Source organism: Spodoptera frugiperda, chromosome 3 (genome assembly GCF_023101765.2).
Source record: "Spodoptera frugiperda isolate SF20-4 chromosome 3, AGI-APGP_CSIRO_Sfru_2.0, whole genome shotgun sequence".
Lineage (NCBI taxonomy): Eukaryota > Metazoa > Arthropoda > Insecta > Lepidoptera > Noctuidae > Spodoptera > Spodoptera frugiperda.
In genome coordinates, this window is record NC_064214.1 from 12,214,335 (window position 1) to 12,231,442 (window position 17,108).

A 17,108-nucleotide genomic window follows, 5' to 3' on the forward strand; every position below is an offset into this window, starting at 1 on the left:
AGCCACAACAGAGGCCCATAAATATTTTATACTCGATAATTACATTGTAGATATCTACCCAACAAAGGCAAGGTATCAAAGCTGTATAATATTATGCGAGATACATTAAATTTAATGACAATAGTAATGTTAATGAAAAACAAACAAAACGACTTGAGTCACGCAACGAGGTTATCTTCGTAAACGTTTCTATTTAATTGTGATGTTTGACGTGCTTTCGATTTTTGAATAAAGAACATTTCAGGCATAAAAGTTGGTAGAATTCGGGATTAGTGTGGCAACCCTGAGAAATGGGAGGAATGGAGGATGGAATTGGAAAAGTTGAGGCGGGGCGGCGGCTCGCGAGGATTACTGCTGGCTGTTTGGCACATTGCGACGTGTACAAAGTTTCATTGGTACCTACGTCACTACAATGTCTGTTTCCTTGGAACTTGCATATTTTCCTTTCGAAAAGTACTTTTCAAAATGTGTTTTCCTCCGACCAAGAATGCTGACTTGATCCTTACCTTACTGGAAAAGTTTGACACAGTTTTTTGTCGAGATCAGATTGTGTTGCTTGTTAGAAAACAGTTGGCCTTGGTTTTGGCCTACTTGGATACCTGTTTTAATGATAACAGTATCATAATACAATAGTACATAGTTAAGAGTTGTCCTTCCTTCGTTACCAAGATATTACTTTTAAGTAAAGAAAAAAAATCATTGAGAATCATTGTTGGATTTTCCACAGTAATAAATACTTAAGTAACGAATTCATATTTCACTGGCTTCTGTCAGCGGCTTCGCCCGCGTTTTTGTGGGATAAAAAGTATCATATCACCTAAGGCAGCTCATAGCTTGTCTGTATACCACATCAAAACAGTTTAAGTGTCGTATTTTGAATATTTGTCCGTCTGTTGACGACAAACTTTCACATTTATAATATTAGTGTGACGTAATGTTGCATGTTCTTACATTTCAATCTATTTGTAAGTGTTTTTCATTTGTGTATATGATGCTAATGAGGATTTTTTAATGGAAAACATATGAAAATATTAATTTGAGACATTGAATAATTACTAGCAATAATGTAATGTAGTACATTGAAATACAAGTTGTAAAGTTTCGTATATTTTATTTCTTTACTAAATGAAGCTGTAGGTATTTTGGACTATGTAAGCTGATAAAAATAATTGCGTTGCGCAGTGAGCATTTATTTCTTTATTTCTTCATGTTCCGCATTACAGCAAAGGCTTTGTACGACCAGTTGATGAGCTGAAACAGAAATAAGCGTATTACGTCGGTTTTAGAAATCATAAAGTTAATGACGAACTCGTTAGAATATTGATTATGGGGCTTTTTATTGCGAAAATGTGTGGGAGAGCCATGCTTCGGCACGAATGGCCGGCTCGGCCGGAGTGATATCACGGCCTCACAGAAAACCCACTTGAAACAACTACCGGACCGGTAAAACCGATAGACAACTACCGGTACTTCCTTATCTTCCCAATTCCCGATTTCCCCTACAATTTTAAATTCCTAACCTCCAAAACAACGCACTTATAACGCCTCTGGTGTTTTGGGCGGCAGCGATTGCTTACAATCAGTTGATTCGTCAGCTCGTTTACCGGCGTATACCATAAAAAAATAAGAGCACAGGTTTGGGGTTTATTGCTGTTTTTTTTAAATCACATGTTATATAGCATTATTAAAACAACCTACAGTAAAACAAAAATGTAATAAAATAACTGTAAAATGTATGACAGCACGTTTGTACGGAATGTACGCGCATCTATGTGTGTGTGTGTATGTAACGTGAAATACGAATAAAATTATTTTCCTACTTCGTTTGCATGGGAAAGTCTCGAAACAGACTTATTAAACATTTGTTTAGTTAGTGTTCCCATAAACGTAGTACCGTTATCTCATTGAATAAGTAAACCGATCTCAGTAATGAAGTGAAATAGATAACTAAGAACGTATTACGCGTATAATATTAACCGTTTCTAATTAATTGAATACATACGACTCATTGAGCTTTGGATATGTAATCCTGTGATATGCTGGATTTGTGCTGAACTAAGCTGGAAGCGGGAGCGGGCTTGCTTTCCATTTGTTTTAGTTTGTTTTACAAGCAGTTCTTTTGAGATACGTTAAATAATATGTAGTTGCTTTTTTTGAAACATTGCCCCACACACTAGGACTTTTTTCTGTGTCGTGAGTACGTTTAGAAACGTACAAGTTCACATACACATGATGCCCAGACCAGAAACAATAATTTGTTTATCACACAAAGAGTTGCTCCGTGCGAGAATCGAAACCGCTACAGGTTGTGCGGTTGCCAGTCGCCCAGCCACTGCGCCAACCGTGCAGTCAAAAGTTATATTTTTACTTACTCCACGGTTCCAATATAGTGTCAGTCTTTCTAACTGACTAGGGTACAGATGCGACCCTTATTTGCTATAATAGAATGCATCCGAAGAGGGTAAACTATTATTAATAGTTTGTAATATAGGGTGAGATAGAATTCAATGCTACTGCCAGATACCTACATTTTTATTAAAAATAACAAAACCATAGCGCAATCTATTTCGATCCCAACGCCATCTATCGAGGATAAAGACAACTTGGATTATTTATTTATACTCCGTTCGGGCATTTTCTTTGTACTAAAAGTTTAATTATATTGATATAATTTTTTCATACCTTTTTACTATTTGTTAACTTTTTTTCGATGAATTAAAACAATAACATGAACCGAAGTCGTGTAACGATCGACATAGAATTATCTATACTCCGTTAGAGCGTTTTCTTTGTACTAAAAGTTGTATTATGTTATATTTTTCATTGCTTTTTACTATTTTGTAAAAACAAATTTCCAATGAATTAAAACAATAACATGAACTGAACAATTGTAATTACACCATTGCGCGATCAACGCCATCTATCTACGGAGTATAGGAACAGCCCGACATTGTTCAATTCCGTACTATAAGTACGAAATTGAACAATAGATGGCGCTGTATGTCCGGAATAAATTTATTTTTTATTTTTATTTTATTTTTATTTTATTTTTATTTTATTTTTATTTTATTTTATTTTTATTTTATTTTTATTTTATTTTTATTTTATTTTTATTTTATTTTATTTTTATTTTATTTTTATTTTATTTTTATTTTATTTTTATTTTTATTTTTATTTTTATTTTTATTTTTATTTTTATTTTTATTTTATTTTTATTTTTATTTTATTTTTATTTTTATTTTATTTTATTTTTATTTTTATTTTTATTTTATTTTTATTTTATTTTATTTTTATTTTTATTTTATTTTTATTTTTATTTTTATTTTATTTTTATTTTATTTTTATTTTATTTTTATTTTATTTTTATTTTATTTTTATTTTATTTTTATTTTATTTTTATTTTATTTTTATTTTATTTTTATTTTATTTTTATTTTATTTTTAATTTATTTTATTTTTATTTTATTTTTATTTTATTTTTAATTTATATATCTATGTCCTTTCTAAGGTTTCTAAACTATATCTGTACCAAATTTCAACCAAATCCGTCAAATAGTTGCGGAGATTAATGGTATAAGCATAGAATGTTCGACGTGATTCTTTAATTTGACATAACTTTTTTATTTATGAACCGATTGACATGAAACAAACACTAAATGTAAATTTAAGCATCCCACAATATATTCGTGAAAACCGCATCCAACTCGGATCAGCCGTTTCTGAGATTAGCGCGCACAGACGAACAGACAAACAGACAAACAGACAAACAGACAAACAGACAAACAGACAAACAGACAAACAGACAAACAGACAAACAGACAAACAGACAAAAAAAAAGTTAATTACATTTTTGGGTTCGACATCGACATAACAATAACCCCTGCTATTTTTTTTATTTTTATTTTCAATGTACAGACAGCACTTTTCTACGATTTTATTATATGTATAGATTAATCAATAATTTAACCATACAAATCCGACCAGAACAAATGCAATGTAACGTGTGGTTTAATAATTGTAATAACTTAATTAATCAACTAATTCGCAACGCAATGTTAAACCTTTTATTCCCGAAGAGGAAGGCAGAGGCGCACTTGCTCATTAGGACACTTAATGCCAATGTACAATGTACAGTGTACACCTACATTTCTCAATTTGTATTATAAGTGGGATGAGGGTGGTGCTAGGGGATGAGTCTATTGTCATATCTTGGAAATAATTCCAAACTCCTCTTCAAACGTAAGATAACAAACATTTTTTTCTGTGAATAAAAAATACAGTAGCCATTTGTCATTCGTACATTTGTACATTGCTAAAATGTCACGGTGTGAACGGATCCCGAATCCCGAATCCCGAAACATATGCAATGCTGACACTGAGAGGTGTGAACTCCATCATACACTATTTTTTTGCACGAAACTTTCCACGCTTTGCGCGCCGTGACCGCGTGGATTTGTGGATTGACCTTTGCACATGCAAATAAGGATTTGTGTACACCAAGTAAACTAGACTCGTGTTTTTCGTGTTTCGAGTGATTTGAGAGTATACGTGTTCGTGGAATGTCGTTTTGCGAAGTACGAAATCGATTGATAGATCCTCGAAACTGATAAAACATAATCGTAGGATGAGTAATTGTAGATGGGGCCCAGTAGGGCTGATGCCTGATCCAGAGCTGCGGACTACCTAGCGGGTTTACCAGGGCTCTGGTTCGAAAAGCAGGAGTAGGAACGGGGTGGTTTTTAGTCAGTAAGAGTCTGACACTCCCTCTCGCCTCGCCCAAAACGAGAGAAGTCATTTTATGATTTTCCCCCTCAAAAAAAAAGGATGAGTAATTGTGAGAACAAAAAGATTTTAATCTTATTACTTTTCTGTATATTCCATCACTAAGAAACAGGTGCGGCGTTATATTAAACAAATCTGGAAGCGGATAATCCGCCGCCTCCGTGTACCATCCTTACTCGAGATACGTCTGATGAGATTTAGTTTTCCAATTTAATTTGCCTCATTAGAAACTCTCAGAAAGTATACTTTGCACAGCAGTGCGCTGTAACTCAGCTTTTCTCTTGAATATTTAATCTTAGGCTATCAGATTACATAAATAATTTACGACTTGAGAATCACTTTGTTACACAGCAAAAGCATCTTAAAGCTAACTGAAACAGCATTAATTTATTATACCTATTGTTGTAAGTGTGTCTGACTTGGATCATGAAAATCTTAGCGAAACTAGAATGGATTGGGCTTGGAACTAATTAATTCAATAGCACTAACAACGATTTGCAATTAATTAATCAACTGATGACCGTATTTTAGTAGTTGTTGAGTAATTTCGCCCTTGAAATGTGAAACTGTAAATGGTTTCTAAAGGTTTTGTAATTACTTATTAACCGTTCGTTAAAAAGGTTTTCAAAACTATTTTGAGTTCGGTCTACAATCGTAATCAGTTCGAATGGATATCCAGTGTATTGAGTTAGTGGTGCGACTATTACTAAAACTTCTTTGGACTTTTGTATTCTAAAACTGGTTCTACTTGCTATGACATATATTTAGAATATCAACAATTTTACCTGAAAAGAAAAACCATGTGAATAACTATATACAATAAAAAAATGGTGCTTACGACTGTATAAGTGTCGAGAGACAAAGTGAATATCTTTCCGGCCGTCAACCTCATGGGTCGTTTGCATCGTTCCAGGAATATAATGATGAACATGTTGGATTTGCGGTCACTGTTCATCCATGGTCCTTCGAAAGCAGCCTTTGCTAAGTCCATGCTCTGTAAGAATAAAATTTTGATAACAGAATTTAGAAAAAGATTTTTATTACTTTAGGTCTTTTGGAAGACAAGTATTCGACTGCGAAGTTCCAATACTTTTACATTTTACACAAATTGAAAAAAAAGTTTCATTTCTTGGGTTTTCATACATTATTAGTTACTATTTCCAATAACTTCGAAAAAATATCAGTTAGGAGTTATCGGTACTTCGCCGTCGATATTACGAATTCTGAGAAATGTAGACGCAACTTTAATAATAATAATATCTGTACAACCAATAAGCCAGCATATAAGATAGTTTGCAAGTATGTAAAACTGTTCCACTTATTATATAAAGTTTCACTCAACATTCATCTAGTTTCTCATACGAGAGGCATAAAGTTGCTGCAACGTAGCGCAAAGGCTATTTATTGGCTCCATCGCTTGCAACTGCAATTACCTTCCAGATCAGTTCGTCCCCGAACCAGCAAAGTATGAACACTTCAATCAGCATGCAGGTTAGATAGATGCCCATCCAGGCTATCTGCATCGGATGACTTGATGGGTTCTCGATCTGTACACGAAAGCATAACAGTGATTTAAAAATCGTAACTGATTTACACATTGAATATTCTCAAAGAAAGTATCAAAGTATTACTGCGTATTTTTCAGTTTTTCGAAAATTTCTCAGTAGTAGCACGGAGTCTGGAACTGTGTTCAGTATATGGCAATAGGCTCACCCCCTATTACATGGGACTTATAACACAAATGGTGAAAAGTGAGTGTACATTGTATAACGGCATGTCGTAATGTGCACCTCTGCCTACCCCTTCGGGGATAAAAGGCGTGACGTTGCATCTTCTCAAAGATTATTCCTTATTTAATTTTTTGTCGTTTCCAAGCCAGATTTTTCGATATTCCCATCTAAAGCAACTAGATTGTGTTCTAATTCGATCTTGATTCTACTAAATCGATATTAATGAAGGAACAAGTGTAGGTCTGAGTATCTTTTTGACGCGCACAAGAAAAGGTAATTACATTTCTGGGAAAGACACTCAATCTATAATTACTTAACTGATTCTTCATGTTCTCTTCTGATACTTTGACTAGGCGAGGCGTATTTTATTTATTGAGAATTGTATTTATTTTTTGTGTCGGATTATTTTGCTAATATTCTCAAGTATTATGGGATTCCTAAGATTGAGGTTAAGATTTAAGAGGTTAAGATCACTATCACACGATAGTGATCTTAACCTCATACCAAATTAAGTAAAAATCACGGTTTACTCACGTAAATTAATGGAGAAATGCTCTACTAGTCTCGAGTCACAGAGGGACTCTTTATCATGAGCAGCGTGCGCAGACATGGCGACGTTACGCAGCCTACTAGTTAGCGCTCGTAGTGAAAATATAGTAAAGCTTTTCTCCATTAATTTACGTGAGTGACCGAAACCGTGATTTTTATTTGATTGAGGTTAATAGTTAAATACTAAAATTGAAAAATTATGCAATAGATTGAATTTGGTATTTGGTCTTTGAATTTATATTCATGACCTCTTGCTACGTATTACATTACGTAGAAATTGACTGTTAATTAAGGCACGTGGGTGGTAGAACAGGGACATACACCTTGTGAACCCTTCGGGAAATATAAACAAAATTTGTTGTTACTAAATTGATTCTTAATAACTCATGGCGTGCTGTGGGTGGTTGAATAGCGTGGTTTTCGAGACAATTCTCGGTATATTTTGTGACTACCTTACTCCTACGCATAATCTGCCACTTAAAGCCCATAAACATTTTTCATTATCGCTATCGTTGGTACAAATAATCAAGTGATTATCAAAACCCATTCCTTTCGGAAACTGATGATTAATCTTAATATTCATCCACTCTCATTTAGTTATCACCACTGTTTGGTTCCGTGTTAAAATCGTCTACTTGACACTCGGTTTATCTAAAGTAGCATCGTTAGCTTTTTTATTAGAACAATAATAATAATTTTATGTTCCTATACACTTACTATAAATTCTCATTTATCGATACATCTATTGCTAGTTTTGACCATACATCTATTATATAAAAATAAGTCGGGTTTTCCTTCCTGACGCTATAACTCCAGAACGCACGAACCGATTTCCACGATTTTGCGTTCGTTGGAAAGGTTCCGGGCTCCGCGAGGTTTATAGCAAAAAAAATAAACTAAAAATTTAATAGATAAGCAGAAAAACAGGGAAAATCATTAGTGGCGAAACGGAGTTCGTCGAATTTGCTAGTAATAAATATAAGTCAGATTGAAAACAAGCTTAATAACCTACTCTGCTTACATCAATGTTATAGTATAAAGTTTATAATTCTTAAGATAGCAAACACATTTAGTTTTTTATGTTACATATTACTTTTACTCATTATTACTAGGGACTTATAACACAAATGGAGAAAAGTAGGTGTACATTGTATAGCGGCATTACATGATAAAAGGCGTGGCGTTGTGTTGTGTGTATATTTATTTTAGTTTAGTTTAATATACGTAGATATAAAATATTATCGTGCATACCGATAGGAACTGAATGCCGATCAAACAAAGCACCATGACGCTGAGCATGAACTGCAGAGCTGACGCCAAACTAAAAGCGCTCTCAATCATCGACACGTATCTGAAAATCAATTTGTTTTACAACATTCGTTTACGAAGCAAAAATAGTGTCATCTATTTTATTTTATCTGGGCAAATGAAATGTAAAAATGTGCTGCCATATTCGAAAAGTTACATGTAAAAATATATATATGTAGGTTATATTTGTGTTCAAATGTTTGGTTTACTTTTTATTTATTAGAACGAAATCATAAATAACATAATTTAATTTCAATACGAAAAAAGTATTGAATCATTTTGCAACCTGTCATAATAAAACTAATACTTGAACTGGGTGAATAGAGAACATAACATCGTCCTTTGAAATTAAAACCAAAAAGGATGACATATTTTTCCACTTACATAATATTCCCATACCTTCATCCATACTTGCATTTCAATCCCATCAAACCTTCATAACACTCCTAATAGAGTTGGAAAGATTAACCTCTCACTCATACCAAGTATTGACTGTTCAGATTGCAGGCCCGAGTAGTTGCCTGAGCCAAGCCGGTACCGGTGTCTTGCCGTCGGCAGGTGCTATTCGTGCCTGATACGATCACCCCTTTTCCTCACTTAACATTTGCCCGAGTAGATACACCACTGATACATTGTCTGTTGTTCTTTAGAACCTAGATTAGCTCAATTTACTACACCAATACTACGTCAGTAGAGTTTTGAATGTAGAATACATTCTTGTTGGTTTCGTGTAAAGAATGTTCATAGGTGCTAAATTAATCAAAGAGTTATTTTCATATTACTTGAAAATGTAATATGTTATATGAATATATTTTCAAAGTTATTTAAATAGTAGTGTACGAAGAGTCTTCAAGTAACAGCTTCTAAGAGAACAGTCACTCCAAGTCACTTGCAACTAGCGCTAAAACCTTCACGTCTCGCGCATTTTACAACACTTTTCATTTGCTTCTGCTTTCACAAAAGCTTTAAATATACTAAGCAGAATATGTAGTCATTACCTTATAATGCAGTTGTGGTGTACAATACACTCTTTCAGTACTGAACGCACGTAGTACGGTGGTTTATATTCCTCAATGTACTTGTTTTCAGCGACGTCCCTTTTGCGTTGTCTCTCAGCCAGAATATCGAAGTTTCGCAGATTGAAAGCTAGAATTTCTATTTGTCCAACTGTTAAAATATATAGTTATAATGTAATGTTAATCATAACTTATTTATTGCTACCGTAGCATATCTACGAAACCGCTACGGATTTTCGTAGCCCGTAGCGTCGGCGTAGCAATCTTTTAACTTATCGATGACGGATACTTTATTTTCTAGTTTATTTATTTTAAGGTTTACATTTTAAGTGTTATACATATCAAATAAGATACCTATTTACATTTCTAGACAGTTTTGATAAATTAGACGTTATGTTTAATGAAATATGTACTTGAATATTGGATATCATTTCTTACAGCACTGTTTCTAAACAATATGATAAATAGAATGTAATTTATAATATTATTAATCTTACTAGCTGAAGCGACGAAAGCTGCCAATATTGTGTCCATGACTCCATCAATTATACAAGTAGCTGGCTTGTAATAAATCTAAAAACAAAGTGTACATTCTAAGGTTAACAAAATGTTCTGCGAATTATTTTAATTAAACTAGATTTTATGTGCAAAGATTAATATTTTTGATACACATAGTTCGAAAATAAATTGTTTATTTAGGTCTAAAAACTATTAGTAAAACAGTTGCTAATATATTTTTCTTCGATAGGCCAATAGTTTGTTCTGAAAATTTTGTACATAAAACAGTATTAATTGAATTGATGTATCGATTTGAAGATTAATCGAGTTTCTTATATGTGAGTAGTTTAACTTACGTGATGGACGTAAACGGCTTCGTATGCTGGCGTCTGGTAGACGTTGAAGAAGGGATACTCCACGTTCGTAGGTAGAATGTCGAAGTTTTCAGTCAGAGGCATTATTATTCCAACTACCAAGAAATATAATGTACATTTATGTTGAAAGCTAGCTTAAATGTAAATATTGAACCAACTCTAGTACTGTTATTGTACAGCATTTGTATCATTAGTTTTGTTATTTGTTACAATTACATGCTCCACTGTTCAAATACATTTTATCATGTCGACCATTTATAAAGTCAAATCTGTTTTATTTTGATTCAATTACGTTGTGTGTGTAACAAATATTTGTTTATGAAAACTAACCTGACACAGCTCCGACGCACATAGTGGAATAGTAGGTCATGACGAAGCGAGCACTTTTAATGCTTTTTATTATTATATCTCTGTGCTCCGGTTCCTTTGGTTTGAATTCTTCGCAATGCAAATACTTCAAAAGATCGATCACTTTGTTCCTGTTCAGCCAGAACACGGCGACTTTAAAGTAGGTGTACATCTCACTCAAAAACAAATACAAACTGAAAAAAAAATATTATGTCATCTTTGATTATCTCGTTTAGTAGGAAGTATCAACCCACGATAGATAAACAAAATGTAAGTGAACTGGGAAATATCTAGTTACCCCTCGGCGACATCACCAATATTTTCTCTGCGCCTCAGTAAATAAACGACTTCTCCAATACCGGGAAAAAAACATACAAGCCATAAAACGATCAACGTGTAGAACATCTGCACCCAAAACTTGATACTCTGTGGTGAGGAATCATTGAACCACATGCCGTAGAACTTGAGCCAGTAAATGTGGACCGCATGGTACAGTCGAGGGTTGAGGTCCTCCCAGGACTCAAATACGCCGTACGGCACCACAGGCGACAAAAACGCCAATTTGTTTTTCATATTTTCATTAAGAATTATCATTTTTCTTCATAAGCCCTCCACGAGTGAAGCCTTTGACGGGTAATATAAGAATGCTTCTTATACCTCATCATATTATGCCCCTTTGTACATAAACACAATGAGAGAGCGACATTAAGTGGATGTTATACATTATGTTGTGATATTGTTAAGTGGAAGCGCTGCGTGACAATTTCTAAGTATTGCAAGCGGTATAGCCAAGAGTATTACTTGGTATAGAACATGTCATTAAGAAAGTGATACGGGGAGAGCAAAGTGACTTGGATAAGATCAGTTTTCATTTTTGATCACTTTTTGCCATCATTACACTTTGTGCTACTGCCAACTTTGTTTCTACTTTACTACTGCTCAGCTCTTTCGTTTTATTATCGCTTACATTTTATTCCAGCGTGGGTTCAGTAGCGCGAGATAACGTCTCAATCGTGTGATACACTTTAATAGTTTAATTTCTTACTTATTATATGAACTCTGCTGTTTTTACCTACTCCCACATGGGACTAAGGCGTGAGTTTATGTTATATTATTCGAAGTGTGTCGGGTAATGCGCAGTGAACGTAGGCAGCCACCTCAATACCTGAGCGACGCGACGTGCAAATTGTTGAAGAAATATTTCACACCGTTGTCAGCGCTCTACAGAATTCAAATATATTGAGGATAAACTTAAACTATGAAAAACATCCCCTTAAAAAGAGTTAATTTAATATGTCGACAAAAGCAATTATTATAATTACAACAGCAATGTAATTACGGTTATAAGAAAAGGCACCGCTCTCTTAACTACGTATAATTGTGTTTTCAAAGGGGTTTTCAGATATTCATAATTTCGAGTAGGGCACAAAGAAGATTTCCAAGCAAATAAGTAGATTGATGAATATAATACATCGCATTTTCTTTGAAAACGGGAAAATGTAATAAGTGCCGCAATCATGTGAACTTAGTACAGTTGTGGCGAGTATCGGCGGAGTAGGATTTTATTAATATCAATAAGTTATGTTCCTTGATATTAGGGGATAAGAGAATTATTTCTGACTATTAACCCTTGGGCGAGTCGAGGGGTGTTATAAGATTGATACATTGTATTTGTATGTGTGTCGTATTTTATTAGGAAAAGTTTCGATTATATTGGAATACTTGTTCTAAATGACTTTTGTTTTAGAGCAATATTCATTGTCTAATCTCACGATGTTGACATTTGTCCGAGAGAGATGGATATGACGGACAACAAACGAACTAATAAACTTTAAGATCGCCAAAGTTCATGTGTGTGATCATCGTTATGTCCGAGCAACTAATTGAAAGCAATATGCATACTTATGTCCAAGTTTATGAAGTGACTTATGTATTGATACAATCTTTTAAAAATGTGGAGAATCATTTGAACTGTCACTTAACAAAGGCTTTCTCATTGGCTCCACGTTATTTCATGTGCCTTATCTTATGATGAGGCTTCAAACGATTTCAATATACCAAATCAGTTACTCTTTATATCTTTTTTCTTTACTTGGAGCATGTGGCTGCGTAACGAAATCGATTTCGATACGATTCGATTGAAATATTGTGCTCATTTTCAATTTCTACCCGAAGAAAGGTTTTATTAAAATCATTATATGCGAGATTTCTTTTCGATTAAACGTGAGATTGGACAAATGAAAATCAATTCCGTGTACACAATATAGAGATGTGAGTGTGGTATTGATGTTTTATTATTTAAGATGTTTTGCTATAGAATGTACTATTACGATACAGATTTTAAATAAAGATATCAGCGAATTCATATTATGAGTATTCTGATTATAACTGTATTTGTTTAATTGATTGTATCCTAACAGTAACAAAATATAATGAATCAATCAAAATAGGACCGCACGAGTCCCTATTTGGTTTGCGTTGTGGGACGAAAAATAATAAATCATCCGTCAAATGTGGAGGTACCTTTCAGCGATGAAGGGCGCTGACTGATCGTCGGCTTACACAAAATATATTATGCAAAAAAGTGATAAAATATGAAACGATTTATGTGATTCGCGGAGGGGTGGTCGATTTGCATAATCACCGTTCGCGCAGGCCCGACACAATATGAAATACGTGATCTCCCAAACAATTCCAATAAAAATACAAGTAAAAATATGCGTTAACAGTTTCATCAGCCGCTAGACACCTGTTATTGGCGGCGACTACCGCAGACACTGAAATATTTGCTCCTCAATAAAAATGAAAACACGACAAAACAAAGGTTGTAAAAACCACTTTATTACTACCTATATACAACGAGAAGTGCTTCGAGTACATAAATATACTTTTATGACGTTTGTGAGGCTTTATTGTGTCATTACGTATGAGAAAAATTATTTTATATTGTTTCAAAACACACAAATGAAGATAAATGAGTGTAAGAGATTGTTGAGTGATGTCTGTTTTCTTTGTTTGAATTATTGTACTCTTTATTACATTTATACATATTGCTTCGTTTGTCAAAAAAATGTAAACATTGTTTGTATTTTTAGGTGTGTGCTGTCCAATTAAATAAATTTTAATAGTCGCAGGACATCGACTGGTTTTCAATGAATGCGTATAACAGTTGCATGTGCAACTGTTATAAAGAAATACATTTTATCAAAGTGGTGAAATACATTTTCCATATTTTTTTTGGAAAGCAAAACATGCTTGCGTAATTACGGCCCAGTCTATATTGTTTAGTAGGTACAACAATATAATTAAACCGATCGATATGGAATAATCATGTATTGTGATCTTTTGTAGACTGACACAATCATAGTGGCTTGGTTTTACAGTAAACGCATAACACTAGAAAATATGTTTGCACCAATTTGCTACAACACTAGTTATTGTCTGTGACTTTGTATATTCATATGAATTCGTGGTTCAAAATGGAGTAATGTCACCCGGGTAGCGAACTTCATTTATTAAATGAAATGGTTTTATTGACTAAATATACCTCTCTCCCTCGTTTATTAAAGCCCTAGGTATTTCGATGGTCTCTCCAAGTCCGTGGAAATCCAAAACGCTGTTTGCGTAACACCATTTCAGCGTCCATAATTCAACTTAAAACGGATTTAAACAGTGTATTTGCGATCTAGATATCGTTTATTATAATTGCAGATCGTGCTGGAAATTTCAGCGGGTACGGTGAGGTAAGTGTTTGAAGACATTTAAGGTATTTGTATCGCTTACAATTCTTCTGTGCACATCCGACGGTGGGCGAGACAAATGGGTCGTTTTCACGCGATACTTCGCCATTAATTAGAAACAACGCGTGCAGCGGCCCCCCGATTGCTATCTGTCAGCGAACACGCGAATGCTTGTTCGCCACACCATATCGGCGGTCAAGAGTCAGTTCGCCTGATAGCACTACAAATGCTGTACATCTTGAACATGTTTATTGCTCACTCCTCTATATTTATCCTCCATACAACCTGAGAACTTATCATTACCTAACTTATACTACAGATGTGTAATATTGATCGAGGATAAAGGGTAGATACGGATAAGGATTCAGTCTCTCCTATTTTAGCCCTAGGGATCCACTAGCGTAATGTGAGACGGGTATCACCACCGCCTTTTACTCTTCTACTCGTAAATATGAATTTGTTTCAGTTTAACGATCCGCCGGGGAACTAACTTAGGGCTATTACATACAAAGTGCCGCTAGTGACGGTAGGATTTTGCACTAAATAAAAATCGGTAGGTAGACCTTTTTCCAAGACAGTGTATTTCCTAAAAACATTTTCCTCATTGTTATTCTATTTTCCTATCAAAATACGTTTTGATACTTTTGGGCTTGCTGTGGTAAAGAGTTATATCAAACGGTGCTACCATCACTGACTAAAACAACATAAAAGAATTGTACATTTACAAGTGTACATACTGCAATTAAGCGACTAATTACCAGCAATAATTAATACGCAAACATTAACATGACCAAACGAAAACATTGCATGAAATATAAATAAATCGCTGAGCAAGTATTTAAGCTACAGCGCACGACGGAGTGTAAATTATTGTGTAGTGACGTGAAAAATATATCTCGTTTATGCAGTGTACAAAGGAACTATGTAGTTGCGCGAGGTACTTTACAAACTCGGTCGAGTGCTCTCCTGATACGTGTTGAGCCTTTACAGATCAACTTTGGAGCGCCGACGCTTTGTATGTATCTAGTATGAATTAAGACCAAACTACTAAGTTTGTACCGTTGTTCAAAGGCTGGGCAGTTCCTTTAGTGTTAGGATCGCAGGTCAGATACAGACCTGCAGAAAGTTCGTTGCAATTGTGATGATTAGTGTGATCTATTTGTTTGTCACATTAGGTACAAAAGTTGTATAAAGTTGTATTCGACTCATTTCGACACTCGAATATTTTGTAACGGTTTGTGTAACCGTCGACAAAGGTATGGCAGTTAATTTTTCCAATCCATCCAATCAGTCAATCAGATTAAAGATTACGTTTAAAAATCATACCCAATCTATCTCTCGAATTATCTTTAGGCATCTGCTAACGTTCGTTTTTCATTTACTTAGAAGTAAAATGCTAAAGGTAATAAAATTATAATTTGTGTTCATGTTTCTGGCAAATTAATTTCTAATTAGAGTGGGAGCCGATCCCCACTTGAAGAAAAGCGAGTCGGTTAAATTCTACCACTTCTATAATGGGCAATTATTTCACAATAGCTGCCTCTGAACTTTAAGGATTGGCGTGGGTTTCTAGGAAATGAGCATTGGGTGGAAAATCTATCGCTAAATGTCATTTCTTATTGGTTGCTTGGTTCGTTCACGATATTTTAATTTTAGAACATTATTTTACTAAACTTAAGTAAGTATAGAAACAATTTATAATTGAGTAGTTTTGACCTTTCAATACGATATAATGTTCCAAATAATCGTACTTTAATTCATTAATATGACAATATAGTTATTTTTTTTTCCAGCATTTTTTTGAGAAATAAGTATAAGTATGCTATTTAACACAAAATATTTATGGCTTCATAAGTTGCGCTCTCCTACAAAATTCATATTATAAAAGTATCGTTTTTGACATTTCGATAAAAGTATTGAATTTGACTAATTGGAAACAACTGAATAGTTTACAGGGTCACAAGATTTTATACATACTCGTCCCGAATAGATTAACATTTTTTTTAAGTAGTTTGATATCTTTTAATATATCCATTTGAACTCTAAAATAATTTTACAATTTTGGACCTTGTGCGAGTATCAAATTGCACGTACAATAACATCGTTGGTTTTGACAAATTGTGAGAGAAAAATGAATGAAACGCTCGTATTGTGACAGTTGCAAGCGAAGAATGTTTGGATGCTGAGCGCTACTCCCTTCCCCTAAGGAATGCGATACGTACGTAGAAGTATACAGAACACATATTTCACGATACGTTCCCGTTTATAGAAATAAAATGTATTTAACTGTAGTTATATCGTATTGAGTGGCCACTAGGGGGACTGCCAAGCAAGAGATCTCGAGTTAAAACCCTGGGTTGGGTAAAGGACTATGTGTTTTTTTCTTTTTTCGAAATCTTTTGCTCTACGACTCTTGGAGCCTGCAATTGTGCCAGGTATGTGGCGAAGGTTCGAAGCCTCATAAATGGGAGTCATAAGTCATATCATAGCTGGTGAAATGTGAGCGTAATATTGTATGTGTTCACTTTTACATACCCCTTTGCGATTTAAAAAGCATGATATTCTGAATGTAACATGGTACTTTGTGAAGATCCAAATCGTTACTTATCTCAAGTATCTTAATATTTCAACGCATTTGAACTTTAAACAATAGCGTGTAAGCCAAATAAAACCTTTATTGTCACCATAATTTCAGATAAAGTGTCATAAAGAGAGTTTTCATAGCATACATAGAGAACCCGGTATTCTTTATTTCGCTTTAAAA

General features: G+C 34.2%; 1 protein-coding gene across 1 annotated transcript; it reads right to left on the minus strand.

Annotated features, from left to right (window-relative positions):
• Positions 1 to 1,110: 1,110 nt before the first annotated feature.
• LOC118274113 (odorant receptor 46a) lies at positions 1,111 to 11,230 on the minus strand. The gene is made up of 9 exons (XM_035591489.2): positions 10,903 to 11,230; positions 10,587 to 10,798; positions 10,239 to 10,351; positions 9,882 to 9,957; positions 9,367 to 9,535; positions 8,312 to 8,411; positions 6,215 to 6,328; positions 5,620 to 5,775; positions 1,111 to 1,251 (listed from the first exon to the last, which is right to left on the minus strand). The coding sequence occupies exons 1-9, from the start codon at positions 11,196 to 11,198 to the stop codon at positions 1,198 to 1,200; spliced, it is 1,290 nt and encodes a 429-aa protein (XP_035447382.2). The 5' UTR covers positions 11,199 to 11,230; the 3' UTR covers positions 1,111 to 1,197.
• Positions 11,231 to 17,108: the final 5,878 nt, after the last annotated feature.